Here is an 18,011-nt window from a genome sequence, read left to right as displayed (position 1 = left end):
CGCCCAAGGAGGACGATGTAAATCGTCTCTGTGGAGACCTAAAACCCGCAACTTTAACTTTTTAAACATTCGAACACAGCTTCAGCCTGAAAATCCTCGTTTCTGATGTCATCAGTGAACCAGCCACCAGCCACCTATTGAGATACTACCGCTAGAGAATTATTGGGTTCTTTAACTGACCAGATAGTACTGCATTGGATCCCTCTCTCTGGCTATGGCTCATTTTGTCATAGGCTATACATACAACGAATATTCTGGCATATTCTTTCCACATTCTCCTTTGTCCTCATACACCTGACAACACTGAGGTTACCAGATTACCAAACAATTCTTCTTCACTTAAGGGGTTAACTACTGCACTATAGTTGTTCAGTGGCTACTTTCCTCTTGGTAAGGGTAGAAAAGACTCTATCTATGGTAAGCAGATCATTTAGAAGAAGAACACCCCAAATTAAACCATTGTTCCCTAGTCTTAGGTAGTGCCATGGCCTCTGTACCATGATCTTCCACTGTCTTGGGGTAGAATTCTCTTGCTTGAGGGTACACTCGGACACGCTGATCTATTTCTATTTCTCTTCCTCGTGGTTTTTTTTTATGTAGGTTATATATGAAAGATCTAATTTGATGGTGTTACTGTTCTTAAAATACTTTATTTTGATTGTTTATTTATTTCCTTATTTCCTTTCCTCTCTAGGCTATTTTACCCTGTTAAAGCCCTTGGGCTTATAGCATCCTGCTTTTCCAATTAGGGTTATAGCTTAGCTAGTAATCATAATAGTAATAATAATAATTCCCTCTTTTAAGGGTTATCTGGTAACAGTTTTTCTGGAAGGTCTCTTTGGAGTAAGTAAACCTATAGGCACCCCACCTTGTAATGACTGTAAGGTTGCAGACACCAATCAGAATTATCAGGCTTGAGCGGGCGCAAATTTCACGTTCCATGGACATTTGCAATATGCTACCACATCTTCAGAGAAAAGGGAGAAATAAGATATAAGGGTTTACTTAGAAAATTTGAGATATGTTCGAGGTAAAGTTAGAATAGCCGCCAAAAGCATTTTATGTAGGATTTTGTAAAACTTAGTGGCCCCATATCTTTGGTCACTCTTTAGTTTTATCTTCCTATTGGTGCACAGTATGTTATATAATTGTATAATCTTATGCTCTAACTTGAAGGTTTGATTGCATTTTAAAATTGGAATATGCTTGTCGTAAGTTGTTGATTTATATGTAAAAATCACTTACTGGAATTAGTTTGTGAACGTTTGTATTTATATAAAGTACTGTATATGTACTGTATTTGTATTATATACTGTATACTGTGTATTACTGTAGACTATTATACTGTATTCTTAAACACCTGGCATTTATGTTTCAGCATTATACCAGAAAGTCCTTCAACCTTGCAGCGCACCGACCACGGGTCCTGTCCTGTCGTGCGACATTAACAAATATAGCTTGTGCAAAGATGGCAAATGCGTTTGCTTCGAGTGAGTATAGTACTGTCTTTTTATTTGTTTTGTCTATAGCTCAAGCATATTAGCAATTGCATTTGTTTTGAATGAACATAATATTATCTTTGCAGTCTCTGTTTAGTTTCTAACTACCCCAAAATTTCTTTCTTTTACTTCACTCCCATTCCTGCTTCATTTCTTAACTTGTGCTGTCGAACCACTTACGTTTTAAAGGATGTTGTAGAATTGAGAATTTAGGCTCATTAAGAATTTACCATGTATACTTATTCTTTTCAAACCCGAGTTGTACTCACCATTCTCTGCTCACCTTTTCAGAAAATACTTTGCGAACACCACAAGCGGTAATTGTGAACCGATGGACAACTATGTAGAAATGTACAATTTGTCAGGTAAGGTTGTGGTTCAGCATCAATCAGTTATTATTTAAGAACCAAATCTGTACTCAAAACATCCCCCTGCCCTATCTTGTCCAGAAACACCTGTTTATGTTGTTAGCTTCAAGCTTATTTCCGCTTTGTATGGATTTGAGACCAACTCCCCCTCCTTGTGTTGCAAAGTAAGTTCATTTCAGCTTCTCTTACCCCATAGAAAATTATGAATATTTCTAATAATTCAACTTGATGTGGCTGGGAAGCCTTTTTCTTTTATTCATGAAATACTGTAGCGTTTGTATCCAACATAAATAAGTTAAGAAAAGCTAAACACTGTATTGATAATAGATTTTCTTGCAAGATCTTCCCCACTCTCTTAGGACCTGAAGGCTGGTACATGTGGACCTAGTGCTGTATGCATTATTTACCAATTTTCTCCACTCATTCTTTTTCCGCTTGACCATCCAGATTCTATAACCTTTCCTCTCTAATTCTCACTGGATTAAGAACAGTACAATCCATTGGTCTCACCAAGCTAATCTATGAATCCTAAATGACTGTCTGACCTGAGTTTTATTTATGATCTGTTCTGCTGCCCTAACTCTTTTCATTTTCACTTCATGGCACAACTGTAGAGCCTACCCTGAAGTTACACCTAAGCACTAAATGACGTCACTGAGCCCAGCACTTACTCATATGACCTTATTTCATAAATCTAATATAATTTTCGTCACATGTCCCTACTGTTGCGGTTTAGATGTGCCAAAGTTCTTTAGTTTTCCTTGAAGAATAATTTTGTTAAGTTTGGCTGCACATACAGCATCTTCTTTGACAAATTTCTAGCTAATGAAGCATTAAGTTTGATATACATTTTTGGGCTCAAGCCATGTCGTCCTGATGGAAGTTCCTAAAGGGTAGCTTCCTTGGGTAGAAATAACTACGGCGATATTCCCAGAGAATTTACCTTAAGGTACCCAGAATTCTAACTCCTGGAGCGAATATCCCTAATAAAAGAACCAGGGATATCGCGAAATATCAGAGGACGTATTCTTGACACACCACATAGCAATCTGCACCCCGAACATAGTTAACACTTCGAAGGGGTCAATTGGCAAGAAAACGAAAACGAGAAAGAAAGGAGAGCCGTTCGCAAGGTATCTCTCCTCTCCCGTTTCGTAAGCGTGCATTGCGCCGCTCACGGCGCCATCTGTATTCCTTTTTGCGTAGCTCAACAACTCGGTGTTTTTTCCCTGTGTTTCTCGCAATTCTTGGATTATTTCAACTTATAATGCTTTCTCCAACTTCTTCTACTTCTGATAAGTTGAGTATTATTTCTTTTATGTATAAATGTAAGCTCTTGGTAATTTTAAAAGTGATTTGATAGTGATATCGTTGTTACAAGAGCTGTTGCCTACCGGAGGCGTCCTGGACGCTGTCGCTCGCTAGGTATGAGTTATTTAGTTAGCCAGAGCGACGTTCCCGGCTGTTTTGCTTTAATAATTTTAGCTGTTTAGCATTACATAGGATTTCTTTATATGATGCTTTTAGTATTTTTGTTTTGGCGAAGGATTTGCCGATTCTGGCCTACGCTAGACCTTGTAGCCTAGTTGTTTGGCCCTAGTACTTTCCTGCATGATATTCAGATTTCCGAGTGTTTTAAATTTTTATTGAAGCGTTAGGCAGTTTTATACATTTAAGATTATGTTGATTTTCTTCCAAGATAGTATACGAGTGAGTTTCGGTGATTTAGGTAATCAATTCTCTTTGCGCCTAGGCTAGTTGTCTATGGGGCCTTAGTATACTTTCTCACACTCCACGGTTGCTCTCTTTTCTTCGGAGAAGGTGTGCAATCCCTTTCCCTCTGTTTAAGCCTTGGGCTTAACCTTAATGGTTTATCTGAATTGACTTTAGATACAACTATATTAGGGTGTTCCTGTTCCTTCCTGTTTCCAGTAAGTCTGGCTTCAGGGAGGGGGCAGGACAGCAGAGTTCTTAGTCTGAGTCTGTTTCTGTCTAGCTTGTGATTGAGATTCCCTTGCTAGACTGACAACAGACATAGGAGGCTTAGCCTCCTTAGTTCACTTTCGAAGGTTTCTGTACGAGATGATTCCTTCTCTTTGTGATCTAGCAGACTAGTCCAGTGTTGTTGTTCTCGGTGTGGAGGATGAGATCCTCTTTTCTGTGAATAACAACGCCTTCCTTGCTTTGGTTCCGAGGGAGTTGGCAAGTATTGCTGGCCTCCCTCCTCGGATCTCCCCTAGGCTAAGATGAGTTTTCTTGGCTGCGGGTGATTCATTATTAGAGCAAGGTTGACAGGACCCTCTTCTCCCTTTCCCCCTCTTTCCTTTGTGATGGCCTAGCCATTGCATTCCTGTCCGTCATTCTACATCTGTATCTAGCATAGGTTAGGATGTGGGGTTGACTCAGTCCCTTGCCGGCCGGCAGTGCGTGCCGGCCGGCAAGGGTCTTCTGCTTTGAGTGCTGCCCGGACCTCCCTTGGTCTCTCATCCATGTTTGTCTGTAGAGCCAGATGGCATTGGTCAGGAAGCCTGAAGTTATATTCTCCCCTTCCTTTTGTGCACTCTTTCGGGTTGCCGGGTTATGAGGTAGTACAGTCTCTTATCCCGTCATCCATTCTGTTTTTCTTCTAGTGTTGTACCCTAGCCCGGCTGCCGGCCACTCAGGCCGGCAGCCGGGCAGTCGGAGTTCTCTGGTTCTTTTGCTGCCGGCCGGCATTGGTTGTATACCTTTGCCGGCCGGCATTGGTTGTATACCTTTGCCGGCCGGCTATATATCACACCATTGTCTGCTAGCCGCTACGATTAGTGGCCGGCAGCCGGGTGCTATCTTGTGTAGTTGCCGGCCGGCAGTCATTGCCGGCCGGCACATGTATTTGAACCAGCGTTCTTCCACCTTATAGTTCATAAGTAGTATACTTTGGAACTAGTTAAGGTGTGTACGGCACATTACCTTCTATACTGTAGCCAGTATTTTTCAGTATAGTATATACTGTAGGGAGAAAACTATAGTATAGTATTTGTTACAACACTAAGTTTTTCTAACACTTTTGTATTGTCTCGCACAACCCTTCGGTGTGACCTTACAGATAAAGAAAGTGAGTTCTTTCTTGTCTACTATCCAGCATTTTAAAATCATTTTTTGGGTGTGAGCTACACCTGTTTCCTCTGGAAATTATTCATTGGTTGCTCTAGAATAGATTAACCATACGATTTTATCATCTGGAAGGTTGCAGCAATTGACTGTGCGGGAAATACAAGTGTGTGTCTTTCCTTTCTAGTTTAGTTGTGCTAAGCTATGTATATCCACTGATACGTAGTTCACTTGATACTCATGGAATTTTCTTCTCTTTACAGGAGGACCATCCGAAGTGTGGAAGTGTTTTCTGCAACGTCCGCAGCAAGAACTTCTGCGGACATGATTTGTGTAGGAGGCACGCAGCATGCGCAGTCTCCAAAGGTGATCTCCGGTATTGGGACCCGCAGGTATGTACCGTGTACACAAACCTGATTACTGAGGCTTTTGATTCCCCTAAGACGGCGGAGTCAAGGGACGCAGCAAGGGAGAAGCTTCGTACCTGGGTAAGGGGCTTTCAGAAGAACACTTCTGGGCCCAATCTTCCAAGTGAGAAGATGAGGGCTTACCTTTTCCCCAGGGCGTCAGCTGATGCAGTGATTCCCCAGCCTCAAGTGGAGATACCAGTGGTTCAGATCCCTGTGGATTCTGAAGTCGCGGACGCCCTGCAGGACATCCAATTGGACGATAGGATGTCGGAGGTGTCCGAGCGTCTGGAAGATGATCTTCTGGCAGAAGACCAGGATGAAGAGCAGGCTCCAGACAATGAAGAGGAAGAGGTCGACGAGGTGTCGGCTACTCCGGTTCAGGCCCCTGATCCTATTCCCTCAACATCGTCCTCTCTCCCAGATGAGGTGGGAAAGACCCTTTCCTCCATCGTTGGAATGATCCAACAGATGCAGAGGGAGAATAATGAGAAGGCGGCTGCAATGGAGCTGGAGATGCGCAGACTTGCAGCATCACGTGGGCCCCAGAAGAAGCTCAGCGTGAAAGGCCTTCCCTTGTGCTCAGATGTTAACCCTTGGAAGTATGCTGAGCACATGCCTATGACGACGGGAAAAATCGTCATTTCGGAGAAGTTGGGCTCAGTCCCCCTTGAGGAGGTGGAATTCTGGCCCAGCAAGGAGTCGTATCCAGACTGTTATGTCCGTCTAAGGAAGGAACCAGCCTCAACGGAAGAAACAGAGCCGAAGGAGGTCATAGTTTTGGACCACGCTAAGGCTCAAGCTTTATTGTCAAGCTCGATGAAAGAGAGGGGCTTCTCAAACTCGAAGGTACCTGCTTTGAGTAAGAAGCACCCTTCCTTTGTGTCCTCTCCTTCTAGAGCCTTCCCCTTTATGCAGAAAGGGTTTACGGCTATGCTGAAAGCAGTCGAGGCAGGTAAGCCATGCCCCTCCTTGGAGGAGTGTAAACCTCTATCTTTGGCCCTACCCATGGACCACAAGGACTGGAAGGACGTCCATCTTACCTTCTCAGTCGGGAAGTTGGAGGCTGATATTACCGGACGTCAGTTCGGTGAGAACCTCCCCAAGCTGTCTGACTTTCTTTTGCGAAGGGAGCTTGAAACAAAAGAAAGACTTGCTGCCTCAATGTCTCATCAAACGAATCTGGAGACAATGGCAAGTAACCCCAAGGTCTATGAGATGTTCATGGTAGTGGCTAAGACACACCTAGTCACAGTGACGAAGGACTTTTATAGCTTCGTCAAAGCTAGGAAGGCTTGTAGGGAGTTCGTGTTCGCCTCGGCTGCAGTGAGGCACGAGCCAAGGAAGCTAATCTCCTCCAACATTTGGGGCAAAGACCTCTTCCGTAGTGAAGTGGTCAAGGAGGTTGTAGATAAGGCCGCCACGGAGAATAGAAACCTTCTCCAGAAGTGGGGCCTATCCCTCAAGAGAAAGTCTTCCCCGGATGAGGGTCCCCAACCAAAGAGGAAGACTAAGAAGACTAGGCTACCCTCTCGGCCAGCCAAGCCATTCAGACAGCAGCAGCAACAGCAATTTCCTATGCCTACAGTGCCCCAGATGGTGGCACAAACCCCGACCACGTACCAGTGGGTACCCCAAGCCGTGTCGACGCAGTCTCCGGCATTTAACCCAGCGTTCGAAGGGCAGTCAACTACCTTTCGAGCGAAGCTTAGAGGAGCAGCCAGAGGTTCGTCTAGACGCCCCTCAAGGGGGAGGGGATTCAGGGGTGGTCGCGGTCAAGGAGGCAAGGCCTCAGGGCAACAGCAGTCAAAGTGAGATGATACCGGTAGGAGGGAGACTTCAGAATTTTCGGGATCGGTGGACCTTTGATCCCTGGGCCCACAGCCTACTCAAGAATGGACTGGGTTGGAGCTGGTACAGCACTTCACCCCCGTGCCCTCGATTTTTCCAACACTCCACCCCCGTTCTGGAGGAGTACATTCAACAACTGTTGGAGAAAAGGGTAATCCGAAGGGTAAAGTCCATCAAATTCCAAGGGAGGCTGTTTTGTGTTTCCAAGAAGGACTCAGAAAAACTCAGAGTCATTCTGGACTTGTCACCACTCAACAAGTTCATAGTGAATTGCAAGTTCAAGATGCTAACATTGCAACACATAAGGACCTTACTGCCCAAGAGGGCATTTACCGTCTCCATAGATTTGTCAGACGCCTATTGGCACGTTCCAATCAATCGTCAACTCTCCCCCTACCTAGGGTTCAAGCTACATCGAAGACTCTACGCCTTCAGAGCCATGCCATTCGGGCTAAACATAGCCCCAAGGATCTTCACGAAGCTTGCGAGCGTAGCTCTCAAACAATTACGCCTAAAGGGAATCCAGGTGGTAGCCTACCTGGACGACTGGCTGGTGTGGGCAGCATCCAAGACAGAATGTTTGCAAGCTTCCCTACAGGTGATCCAGTTCCTAGAGTATCTAGGCTTCAAGATCAACAGAAAAAAGTCTCGACTTTCTCCATCTCAAAAGTTCCAGTGGATGGGAATCCACTGGGACCTAGTGTCACACCAACTCTCCATCCCGGCGAAGAAGAGGAAGGAGATAGCTGATTCTGTCAAGAGACTTCTGGATTCCGAAAGGATATCAAGACGCGAACAGGAGAGAGTGCTGGGTTCTCTCCAGTTTGCTTCAGTAACAGACCCGGTGCTAAAAGCACAGCTAAAGGATGCAACCGGAGTTTGGAGAAGTTATGCATCAAACACGCGAAGAGATCTGATAAGACCAGTTCCGCTTCGTTTACGTACGCTTCTCAGGCCTTGGTCCCAAGTCAGGCAACTAAAGAAGTCGGTACTTCTTCAGCCACCTCCCCCCTCGTTGACTATTCACACAGACGCCTCGAAGGAGGGGTGGGGAGGTCATTCTCATCGGAAGAAGGCCCAAGGGACTTGGTCCAATCTATTCAAGACATTTCACATAAACTTTCTGGAAGCTATGGCAGTACTCCTTACCTTGAAGAAAGTCTCCCCTCGTCGCTCGATCCACATAAGGTTGGTGCTGGACAGCGAGGTGATTGTGAGATGCTTGAATCGACAAGGATCGAGGTCACCACCACTCAACCAGGTGATGTTGGCCATCTTTCGACTGGCGGAAAAAAAAGTGGTACCTGTCGGCAGTTCACCTTCAAGGAGTCCGCAATGTGACAGCGGACGCTCTATCCAGGTTCACACCGATAGAGTCGGAATGGTCCCTAGATGCAGGATCATTCTCCTTCATCTTGAGTCAAGTCCCAGAACTGCAGATAGACCTCTTTGCGACGAAAGACAACAAGAAGTTACCCCTTTACGTGTCCCCGTACGAGGATCCCTTGGCGGAAGCAGTGGATGCGATGTCCCTCGACTAGAACAGATGGTCCAGGATTTACCTGTTCCCTCCTCACAACCTTCTATTGAGGGTCCTCAACAAACTGAGATCTTTCAAGGGAGTAGCGGCAATAGTGGCTCACAAGTGGCCGAACAGCGTGTGGTTCCCTCTGGCATTGGAACTACGGCTGAAGTGTCTACCGTTACCAGATCCAGTTCTGACCCAGCGAGTGCAGAAGTCGACTGTCTGCTCTTCATCACAGAAAACCCGGAACCTGCAGCTCATGATTTTCTCTCCCTAGCGGTGAGAAAACGTTTCGGGATTTCGAAAGACAGTATAGACTTCCTAGAGGAATATAAGTGCAAATCTACTAGAAGGCAATATGAGTCATCGTGGAGGAAATGGGTGGCCTTTGTCAAGGCGAAGAATCCGCAAAAGATCTCGACGGACTTCTGCTTATCTTTCTTCATCCACCTCCATGGTCAAGGGTTAGCAGCCAACACAATATCAACGTGTAAATCTGCTTTGACAAGACCCATTTTATATGCCTTCCAGGTCGACCTCGCTAACGATATTTTTAATAAAATTCCGAAAGCCTGTGCTAGGCTCAGACCATCAGCACCTCCAAAGCCCATTTCATGGTCTTTAGATAAAGTTCTTCATTTCGCTTCGCTGTTGAACAATGAGGAGTGTGCTTTAAAGGATTTGACCCAAAAAGTTATTTTCCTATTTGCGCTCGCGTCGGGGGCCAGGGTTAGTGAAATTGTAGCCCTCTCGAGAGAGGAGGGTCGTGTTCACTTATTGGATGGGGGAGAACTGAACCTGTTTCCGGATCCTACGTTTCTCGCCAAGAACGAGTTACCCACCAACAGGTGGGGTCCCTGGAGAATCTGCCCTCTGAAAGAAGATGCATCTCTATGTCCAGTGGAATGCCTAAAGGTCTATCTTCGTAGAACTTCAGACTTCAGGGGTGATCAACTATTCAGGGGAGAAACATCAGGCTCAAATTTATCACTGAAACAACTTAGGGCAAAAATCACCTATTTTATTCGCAGAGCGGATCCAGACAGTACACCCGCAGGTCACGATCCGAGGAAAGTTGCCTCATCCTTAAATTTCTTTAATTGTATGGATTTCGAACATCTTCGTTCATACACTGGCTGGAAGTCTTCCAGAGTGTTCTTTCGTCACTATGCGAAGCAAGTGAAGCAACTAAAGAGGTCTGTGGTAGCAGTGGGTAGTGTCGTTAACCCTGCTGTTTAACTCTGCGAGGAACAGTGGATTTAATTGGGACGATTAATTCTGGGGTGAGTGTGTAGTTACGAACTGTTCTACAAACTAAGTGTTAGGGCACTGGGTTGCCCACATTGACTGTTCCACTTTCAAAGGTGAACCTAGCATAAGTGCAGACATGTGTGCCGAGCGTTTCTAACGCTAATGTAACTGATTAGTAATACAGACTTTTATGATTTTGATACCTCGGTATGTTAAAAGTGGCGCTAATGTTTTTCTTTCAGATAAACAAGTTTTCTGTTTACTATCATGCTTATGCTTATTTGTTGGTTATCCTCCTCTTATATATATATATAATGGTTGTTTAACCTGTTTTATTTATTGTTTGTCAATAAACTAGTTCTTGTGAACCTTGCGTCTCTTTCACCTGTGTCAATTTATTTGATATAATTTTGCATTACGTTCTATGTATATTTATCTGGGATAATTCTAATAGATTGTTCCTTTATGCAAGCATTCTTTGCATTGGTTTATGCTTTCCCTTGGCGGGAGGACTCCTTGCCCTAAGGGGACGGGGGCGGATATGCAAGTTTTTCGCCTACTCAGATATAAACCTTTGTCCAATCCAGTATTGAACGGAGAACTGGTCGATATTTCATATTGACTCAGTGGTTCTTTACAAACTATGCTTTCTATGATATACGGTGAGACCACTATATTGGTTTGTCTGTTATTCATACATAGGTATATGTACTCTTCGAGACTTTTCCAGAGTCTAGTAGGACTCTTCCCTGTAGGGGGCAGGAAGCACTAACATGGTCTATGGTTAGTTGAAAAGATGTATGACGGTAACATCTTAGGTCTCTAGATCTAGTTGGCCGGGAAATACCTTTGGGGAGTACGGCACGTTTTGAGAATCCACAGATACAGTAATGCTCTGGTATACTTCCATCGGGACGACATGGCTTGAGCCCAAAAAACGGATTTTGAGCGAAGCGAAAAATCTATTTTTGGGTGAGATGGCCATGTCGTCCTGATGGACCCGCCCTTCCCTTTCTTCTAAAGGGCTGTAGGTCCCCTCCCTACATACAGTATCTGTAGTACCTCGTGTATCGCTACAAGGAATACAGATGGCGCCGTGAGCGGCGCAATGCACGCTTACGAAACGGGAGAGGAGAGATGCCTTGCGAGCGGCTCTCCTTTCTTTCTCGTTTTTGTTTTCTTGCCAATTGACCCCTTCGAAGTGTTAACTCTGTTCGGGGTGCAGATTGCTATGTGGCGTGTCAAGAATACGTCCTCTGATATTTCGCGATATCCCTGGTTCTTTTATTAGGGATATTCGCTCCAGGAGTTAGACTTCTGGGTACCTTAAGGTAAATTCTCTGGGAATATCGCCGTAGTTATATATACCCAAGGAAGCTACCCTTTAGGAACTTCCATCAGGACGACATGGCCATCTCACCCAAAAATAGATTTTTCGCTTCGCTCAAAATCCGTTTATTCCACCAGACCATTCAGCTGAAATACTTAGGCTATTGCAAAGCAGGCACAAAGTTTTTGTCTTTGATGATAAAGTATTAATTATTTACATTCTTTTTTTTTTATTTAGTATATTTATGAAATTACCTGGAAAATTATCCACATGTGTATATTCCTTGATATTTTCATATAAAGTATAAGGACCCTGATATTTTATTCCTACCTAAATTTATTTAAAATAATGTATTAATTTTCTTCCAAGTATTATTGGATGGAGTCTTCTTATGGGTCACTTTTTACCAGAAAAATAACCCATCATTCACACTTATTTGCTCAAGTTGCTTTGTAAGTCCTAGAAGATATATCAACCCTTTTTTTCAGTGCAAGACAGGGTCACTGCCACTAGCTCCAGATTACCTCTTTGTTTCCAGACTTTGGTCTAGCATGAACGTAGAAACTCACTTGCCAGAATTATAGATCATGCATCATAATTCAGTCTTGCCATTCTTAGATCGAAGAGATATTTCCTTTTTATTTAGTATAATCATCATTTGCCTTTTTGCTGTTCACTATGCCTCAATATTTTTTCATGATGGCTTCGAAGATTTTATCTTTGTTTTTTTACTTTTTTAGATGAAAAACAATACCAGTTTTATCTTAGTTTCAGATTTAAAGTTATAAAGCAATGCCAGTGAAAATTCCATGCAAATTACTTTTTTTTCTTTAGAATATCGTGTAAGACCAAATGAATATTGCAAGAAGACAGATCATTGCTTGGAGGGACTGGAGTGTAAGGACTACCAGTGCCAGTGCCCCAGGTATGTTAAGAGTTTCAAGCCATGTTGTGGAATGACGGCACTTTTCTGTGGACATATGCCAGTTCTATCCACTGCTGTTGTGACATTTTATGTCTTTTTTTTTATGTAAGACTGCACATTGGTAACTTGAGATAGGTTTGTTCTTGTGCGAGACAAACCATCGTTGTTCAAAAGGGGTTAACTCTAGTGGGATCTAGAGACGGCCGATGTAGAATTATTGAGGATCTGGCAGCCACTCTTCAACAGAGCGTCGGGTAGACATGGTCTGTCTTGCACTGGTCGCATCATTATAATTCCAGCCACTGCTCGGTTCTGAAGTGTGTTGTTCATCTGCCCTTTGAGGTTTTGTATCTTTATGTTAACTGGTTTTTCTATTGTTTCAGTATGAGTTTGAAGTATGTTTGCATGATGAGGACTTATCTAGGTGTGGATGGGTCATTGTGGAACATAAATGAGCTATTGAGATGTTGATCCTCATCCATGGCATCCAGTGTGTAGAAAACATTGCTGCATGTTGGATTCTCCTTGTGCTGTGTGTCAGGAGTGGTTTCCCTCCAAGTGGGATACATTGTTAAGTACAGTAGAAAAAAGAAATCTAGACGGGATCATTCTCCTTTGACGGCTTTGGCTTCGAAGTTGAGTAAACTGTCTAGCTCTCCTTTTCAGAAATCGAAAGTTACCCTTCGTTCTCAAGTTTTTCACAGGATGAGACAACAAAGGATGGCGATCCAATGTTTGATCAGGATTTTCATGCCTACAAGGATTCTTGTGCGTTCCATAATGAAGCAGGAGGTCTTATACTTGAGGTTGATCCTCCTGTGGTATCATTATCCCGAGTCATTGAGCGTGCTCTGACTGACGCCGACTGAGACAACTCATCGCTCACCGACTAAAAAGCACCTTGTTGCTCCATCTCCTTCACCTGCTTGCAATTTGATCTTTCACGATCAGCTTTTTGAAACTGACCAGGGCTCGTTTTCTGGCTGTTCTCTACATGAATTGCCAGTTCAATCAACGAAAACCTCAGCTGAGTGCCAACACTCGCCTTTACATTCACCATCATCTGCAAGGCGGCCTGCGTTTACCCTTATGTTGCCCTAACTCCTCGTGGTCCTAGGGTCCTTTACGCAATTGACTGACAGGATTCTAAGAAGGCTAAGGGTAAATATAACAGGGATTGCAAGACCAGCGTCATGATGCGCTTACCAAAACCATGCGACAGCAGCATGATGGGGAAAAATTGATATTGCATCAGCCATCTCACAAGTTAAGGGAATACTATCCATGTCCTGACTTACCACAACTCCGGAGAGCTTGAAGCACTAGGATTAGCCATTGTAATGTTGAACCTGGTTGGACACTTATGCAGGTGAGCTTACCATTGATGGGTAGTTTTTCTACTGTTATGTAAAAGTGTTGTCCTCGCGTTCCTTTCAAGGGGGGGAAGGGGGAGTGTGCCTTTTTACGACCTTTGAGCAGGTCGACCAGATTCGTACTGGTGATTATGGCTGGCCACCTGGCCTTGACCCGGACTACCTGAGTCCTCTCATACCCCCGGTAGGATTTGTGGGTACTGCCAGATGTATGGTAATGGGGGAGAACTGGGGAGGCCTAACAGAAAATTCTACTTGGTATGGGGGCTGACACCCCAGATCTCCTAAGGAATTTTCGAGTAAGTATAGCTAGGAAAAAAACAAATTACTTAAAATTTGTTATATCCTTTGCATGGTCATTCATGGACTGTGATATCATGATATTATTATTATTATTATTATTATTATTATTATTATTATTATTATTATTATTATAAACTAAGCTACAACCCTAGCTGGAAAAGCAGAATGCAGTGTGGGCGAAACCTTGTCACCTTTGGTCATGGGATGGTAGGACGAGATGCACAGTTTCTCCTCTTACTGGACTGTGCATCGTTGTCCTGGGTTGTTGCCAGCCAGATGGCCAACGGGCCTTTCTCCCTTCTAAGGAAGACTACCCATTTAAATGATAGTTTGTTTTGTGTCGGAACAAATCACAAATTTTAAAGATAATTTACATTTTACTTCTCTACGCATCCGCCCGACAAATCCCAACCGGAGTTACAATGTCTATGCGACACTCAGTTGGAGAGTGGCTGCCCTATTGGGTGTCAGATCCTCGATCATTCTTCATCGGCCATATCTAGCTCACACCAGAGTTAACTACTTCTAAATGGCTCCGTTTTGTATAGCTAAGAAAAACACAAATTATTTTTAGAATTTTTTATATTTGACATTGTTACACTAATCACAGTCACATGCTTGATATTGGGACCAGTATAGGCCCTACTGTGTTTTGTTGTGTGCCTAAGAGGTTGTCTCTCTTGGATATAGTATTAGCACTACAAATATGAAATATTACAGATGTTACCATTTAATGTTCAGAAAAACTGGTTAGAATATGCGTGTTGCTGAAATACAAATAACATGTCACAACTGATAAAATGGGCTTGTTTTAATCAAAATGTTAAATAGGTACTACCAAAGTTTTCTGCAAAATATGCTGTCATAGGATATCTTTTGTCTCTTTACAGTCCATGCACGTATAATAAGGCACAGGAAGTGTGTGATTGCGGAGGTATTGAAAAGCCAAGTGTAACTGGCCCAATCATCGTGGGCATTATTCTCGGCCTCTTGATATCATGCTCATGGTGCTATAGGATCTATGCGACAATAGAGAAGTAAGTTTACATTTGAGATTTACTCATGAAGTTTGTGTCTGGCATCGTCAATTCTTCTTTACTTCTGTACTCAATTGACGTAAGTTACAGGAGAGTGGTATAAAAGAAGGCGTATAGCAACTTTGTTGTGTAATACAGTATCTAGCTCCTGTGAAATCATGACCTGAAATTTGTTGACTACTGTATCCTACAGTACAGTAATGCATATCTGACAGGAAATCATGGAATAGAAATTATTTTGATAGTATCTTTAGCTGGTCAATATAATATCTACTGCAGGCGAGATGAATTGTTATAAGTAATGCAGGAAAGAGTATGTCTAAATTAGGGGTGGAGTGTTGGAAAAATTGAGGGCACGGGGGTGGAGTGCTGTACCAGCTCCAACCCAGTCCATTCTTGAGCAGGCTGTGAGCCCAGGGATCGAAGGTCCACCGATCCCAAAATTCTGAAGTCTCCCTCCTACCGGTATCATCTCACTTTGACTGCTGTTGCCCTGAGGCCTTGCCTCCTTGACTGCGACCACCCCTGAATCCCCTCCCCCTTGAGGTTGAACCATCAGTAACTTGAAATCCTTTGATCCATAGTCCTCATCTCATTTAGAGCTTGAAATTGTGAATCTTTTCGGGCTGCACTTTTATGAGAAAGAGTCCGAGGTGGCATAAGGCCAGATTCAACTGCTTAGTATTTGAATTAGTCATGCTAAAGGAATACTTATAAATTTTGTGCAGGTCAGTATGCAATGTATTTCAAAAAAAGCAGACTCGAAATTTCCAAGTGTGAAGTTTTTTGTTTTTAGAGATAGATGGAGAGGACTTCTCTTTTTATTTATCAGGTTCCTGTCCCCTTTGAGTTTCATTTGTTATCTTAGTTATGTGTTATACAAAACTGTTGTTCTAGGATGAGATTTTCTGAAGTTGTAGATTTTCCTACGAACTAGGAACTAAGGAAAGTGAAATTTCACGTAGCCCCACAACCTTCTTTCCCAAAATTAGAGTACTGTAGTCCTGTGGGTTATGCATACATGCCATTTTTTTTATCTATGTTTATGTCAGTCGGATCTTATTTGCATTCTCTCTCTCTCTCTCTCTCTCTCTCTCTCTCTGATATCGCCTTCTACTTCAAGGGGTTGATTCCCAATTTGTTCTCTCTCTCTCTCTCTCGCTTCTACTTCAAGGGATTGATTCCCAATTTGTTCTCTCTCTCTCTCTCTCTCTCTCTCTCTCTCTCTCTCTCTCTCTCTCTCTCTCTCTCTCTCTCTCTCAGATAGAAAGAAATCTGCAGCAATTTCTTGGCGTATCAGTTCGCAAAATGACCAACCAAAGACATCTCCAAGCTATTTAACATGTAATTATTTTAACTTTGTTTATTTCAATCGGATCTTATTTGTATATTCTTTATGATGAAACTTCATTTACAAAATGTAGCAAGAATTGGTGATGCTACAGAGATACTTGAATAAACTATTTGTGAATGAATGTTTGTGTCAACATCCCAAGTATTCTTTGTCATAACTGAAAATTGTGTAATGTTTCCCCTTTAAATTGTAATTTCATATGATTTGGATTCTGATCAAACCAAAAAGTATTTAAATTCCTCATGTGCATTGTGAGCATTTTATCACATATAGTTTGTCAGTACAGTAGGGTCCCGAATTATGCGAGAATTTGGTCGATGAAAGGCCTCGTGTAATTGGAAATTCGTATATTTCGAAACACATCATGGCGGCAAACAGCAACCTACCCGTCAATTTTTTTTCACTCCATTTCTAGCTTTCTAGCTATATATATACTGTATATACACTGTGTGTGTATGTATGTATGTATGTATATATATATATAAAACATATATATATATATATACTGTATATTTTATCTAATGCAGCAAAACTTTTCAGCTTTCACGAATCTCGCGGAAGGGTAATTCGTGCACCTCAGGATAATGTTCCCGGAAGGATGACAAATTCCAGCGTTCCAGGTCCAGTGACTGTATCGGGGACTGTTAATCATCCACAAGTAAAGCCTCCATTCGGTCAAAATCCACCAAATGGTGGATATGGATATCCACCAAATGGTGGATATAGATATCCACCACCTCCACAGTATGCAAGGAACTCTTTTCAGACAGGAGGCGCTTATCCTCGCACTTCTGGCCAAAACCAACCCCGATACCAGCATCCTCACACAGCTACACCAGGCGCAGGGTATAAACTGCAAGTGGGAACTTTTAATCCGCCGGTGTATAATCCAGAAACATCAAATCCATCAGAATGGAATAATATACCTAGAAGGCCTCGTAGTCCCCCTCCCCCTTACGAGGAGACAGTATCTGATTCCCAGTCTTTGAAGCAACCTCCTACTGAATTAGATAGAAAGCCAGAAGGTGATGATGAAAAACAGACGGCTCGTCCAGCTTCTGCAGTCTCGGTGAGTGGTGTCTCTTATCGGGCTGTTTCAGGACACGGAGCGCCTGGCAGCAAGGATGGCGAGAAGACTTCTGACGTCCCTCCAAATGTGTCAGTTTAATATTCAATCCGCTAGAAGAGCCATCGAGAACCACGGCTCCTCTTCAATAAGCTCAGTAGGTCGAGTGACCTTGATATCATGTTAAAGTATTTTGATTAAAATGTTGTTCCGTCCGTTACTGTAATTTTACCCAGCTTTTATTTTATTTATCATGTTAGTAATGAAGGGTTATGGTAGAAATGTATTTTATATATTGTGTCTGATAATGGGAAATGGAAGCCAAGTCCATGATTGAATAGAGGCTGGAGCGCAAAGCTACAATTCACAACTTTTCAAGTGTGCACAGTATTCACCCTTTTGTTAAATTTGTAGAATTGAACTAAGAGATAAATTAAAAAAGTTAAGTTGCGGGTTTAGGTCTCCACAGAGACGATTTACATCGTCCTCCTCGGGCAACCATTAGCCAGCAGGGACTATCAATAGTCCCCTCTAACCTCCCCCCCAGGCGCCACGTGGAAGTACCCCCGGTAGAAGGTCTCACGGTATTCGCGTCCCTGGTGGGGACCGAACTCGGGACCTCTATAATAGAG

At 43.1% G+C, this 18,011-nt stretch overlaps 1 protein-coding gene across 1 annotated transcript; it reads left to right on the top strand.

Moving 5' to 3' along the window:
• Positions 1 to 1,382: 1,382 nt before the first annotated feature.
• Positions 1,383 to 17,746, top strand: LOC137636452 (uncharacterized). The gene is made up of 5 exons (XM_068368876.1): positions 1,383 to 1,490; positions 1,791 to 1,864; positions 12,156 to 12,246; positions 14,813 to 14,959; positions 16,854 to 17,746. Exons 2-5 carry the CDS (start codon positions 1,831 to 1,833, stop codon positions 17,479 to 17,481), a joined length of 900 nt encoding a protein of 299 aa, XP_068224977.1. The 5' UTR covers positions 1,383 to 1,490; positions 1,791 to 1,830; the 3' UTR covers positions 17,482 to 17,746.
• Positions 17,747 to 18,011: the final 265 nt, after the last annotated feature.

This window comes from Palaemon carinicauda, unplaced genomic scaffold (genome assembly GCF_036898095.1).
Source record: "Palaemon carinicauda isolate YSFRI2023 unplaced genomic scaffold, ASM3689809v2 scaffold300, whole genome shotgun sequence".
NCBI classification, from domain to species: domain Eukaryota; kingdom Metazoa; phylum Arthropoda; class Malacostraca; order Decapoda; family Palaemonidae; genus Palaemon; species Palaemon carinicauda.
This window is presented reverse-complemented; position numbering and strand designations above follow the sequence as displayed.

Excerpts from the sequence above, each read along its gene's own strand:
- LOC137636452 (XM_068368876.1), top strand. The coding sequence starts at position 1,831 with ATGGACAACTATGTAGAAATGTACAATTTGTCAG. Across the intron at positions 1,865-12,155 it reads AGAAATGTACAATTTGTCAG|AATATCGTGTAAGACCAAAT; the intron begins GTAAGGTTGTGG and ends TTTTTTCTTTAG. Across the intron at positions 14,960-16,853 it reads ATCTATGCGACAATAGAGAA|CTTTCACGAATCTCGCGGAA; the intron begins GTAAGTTTACAT and ends AAAACTTTTCAG.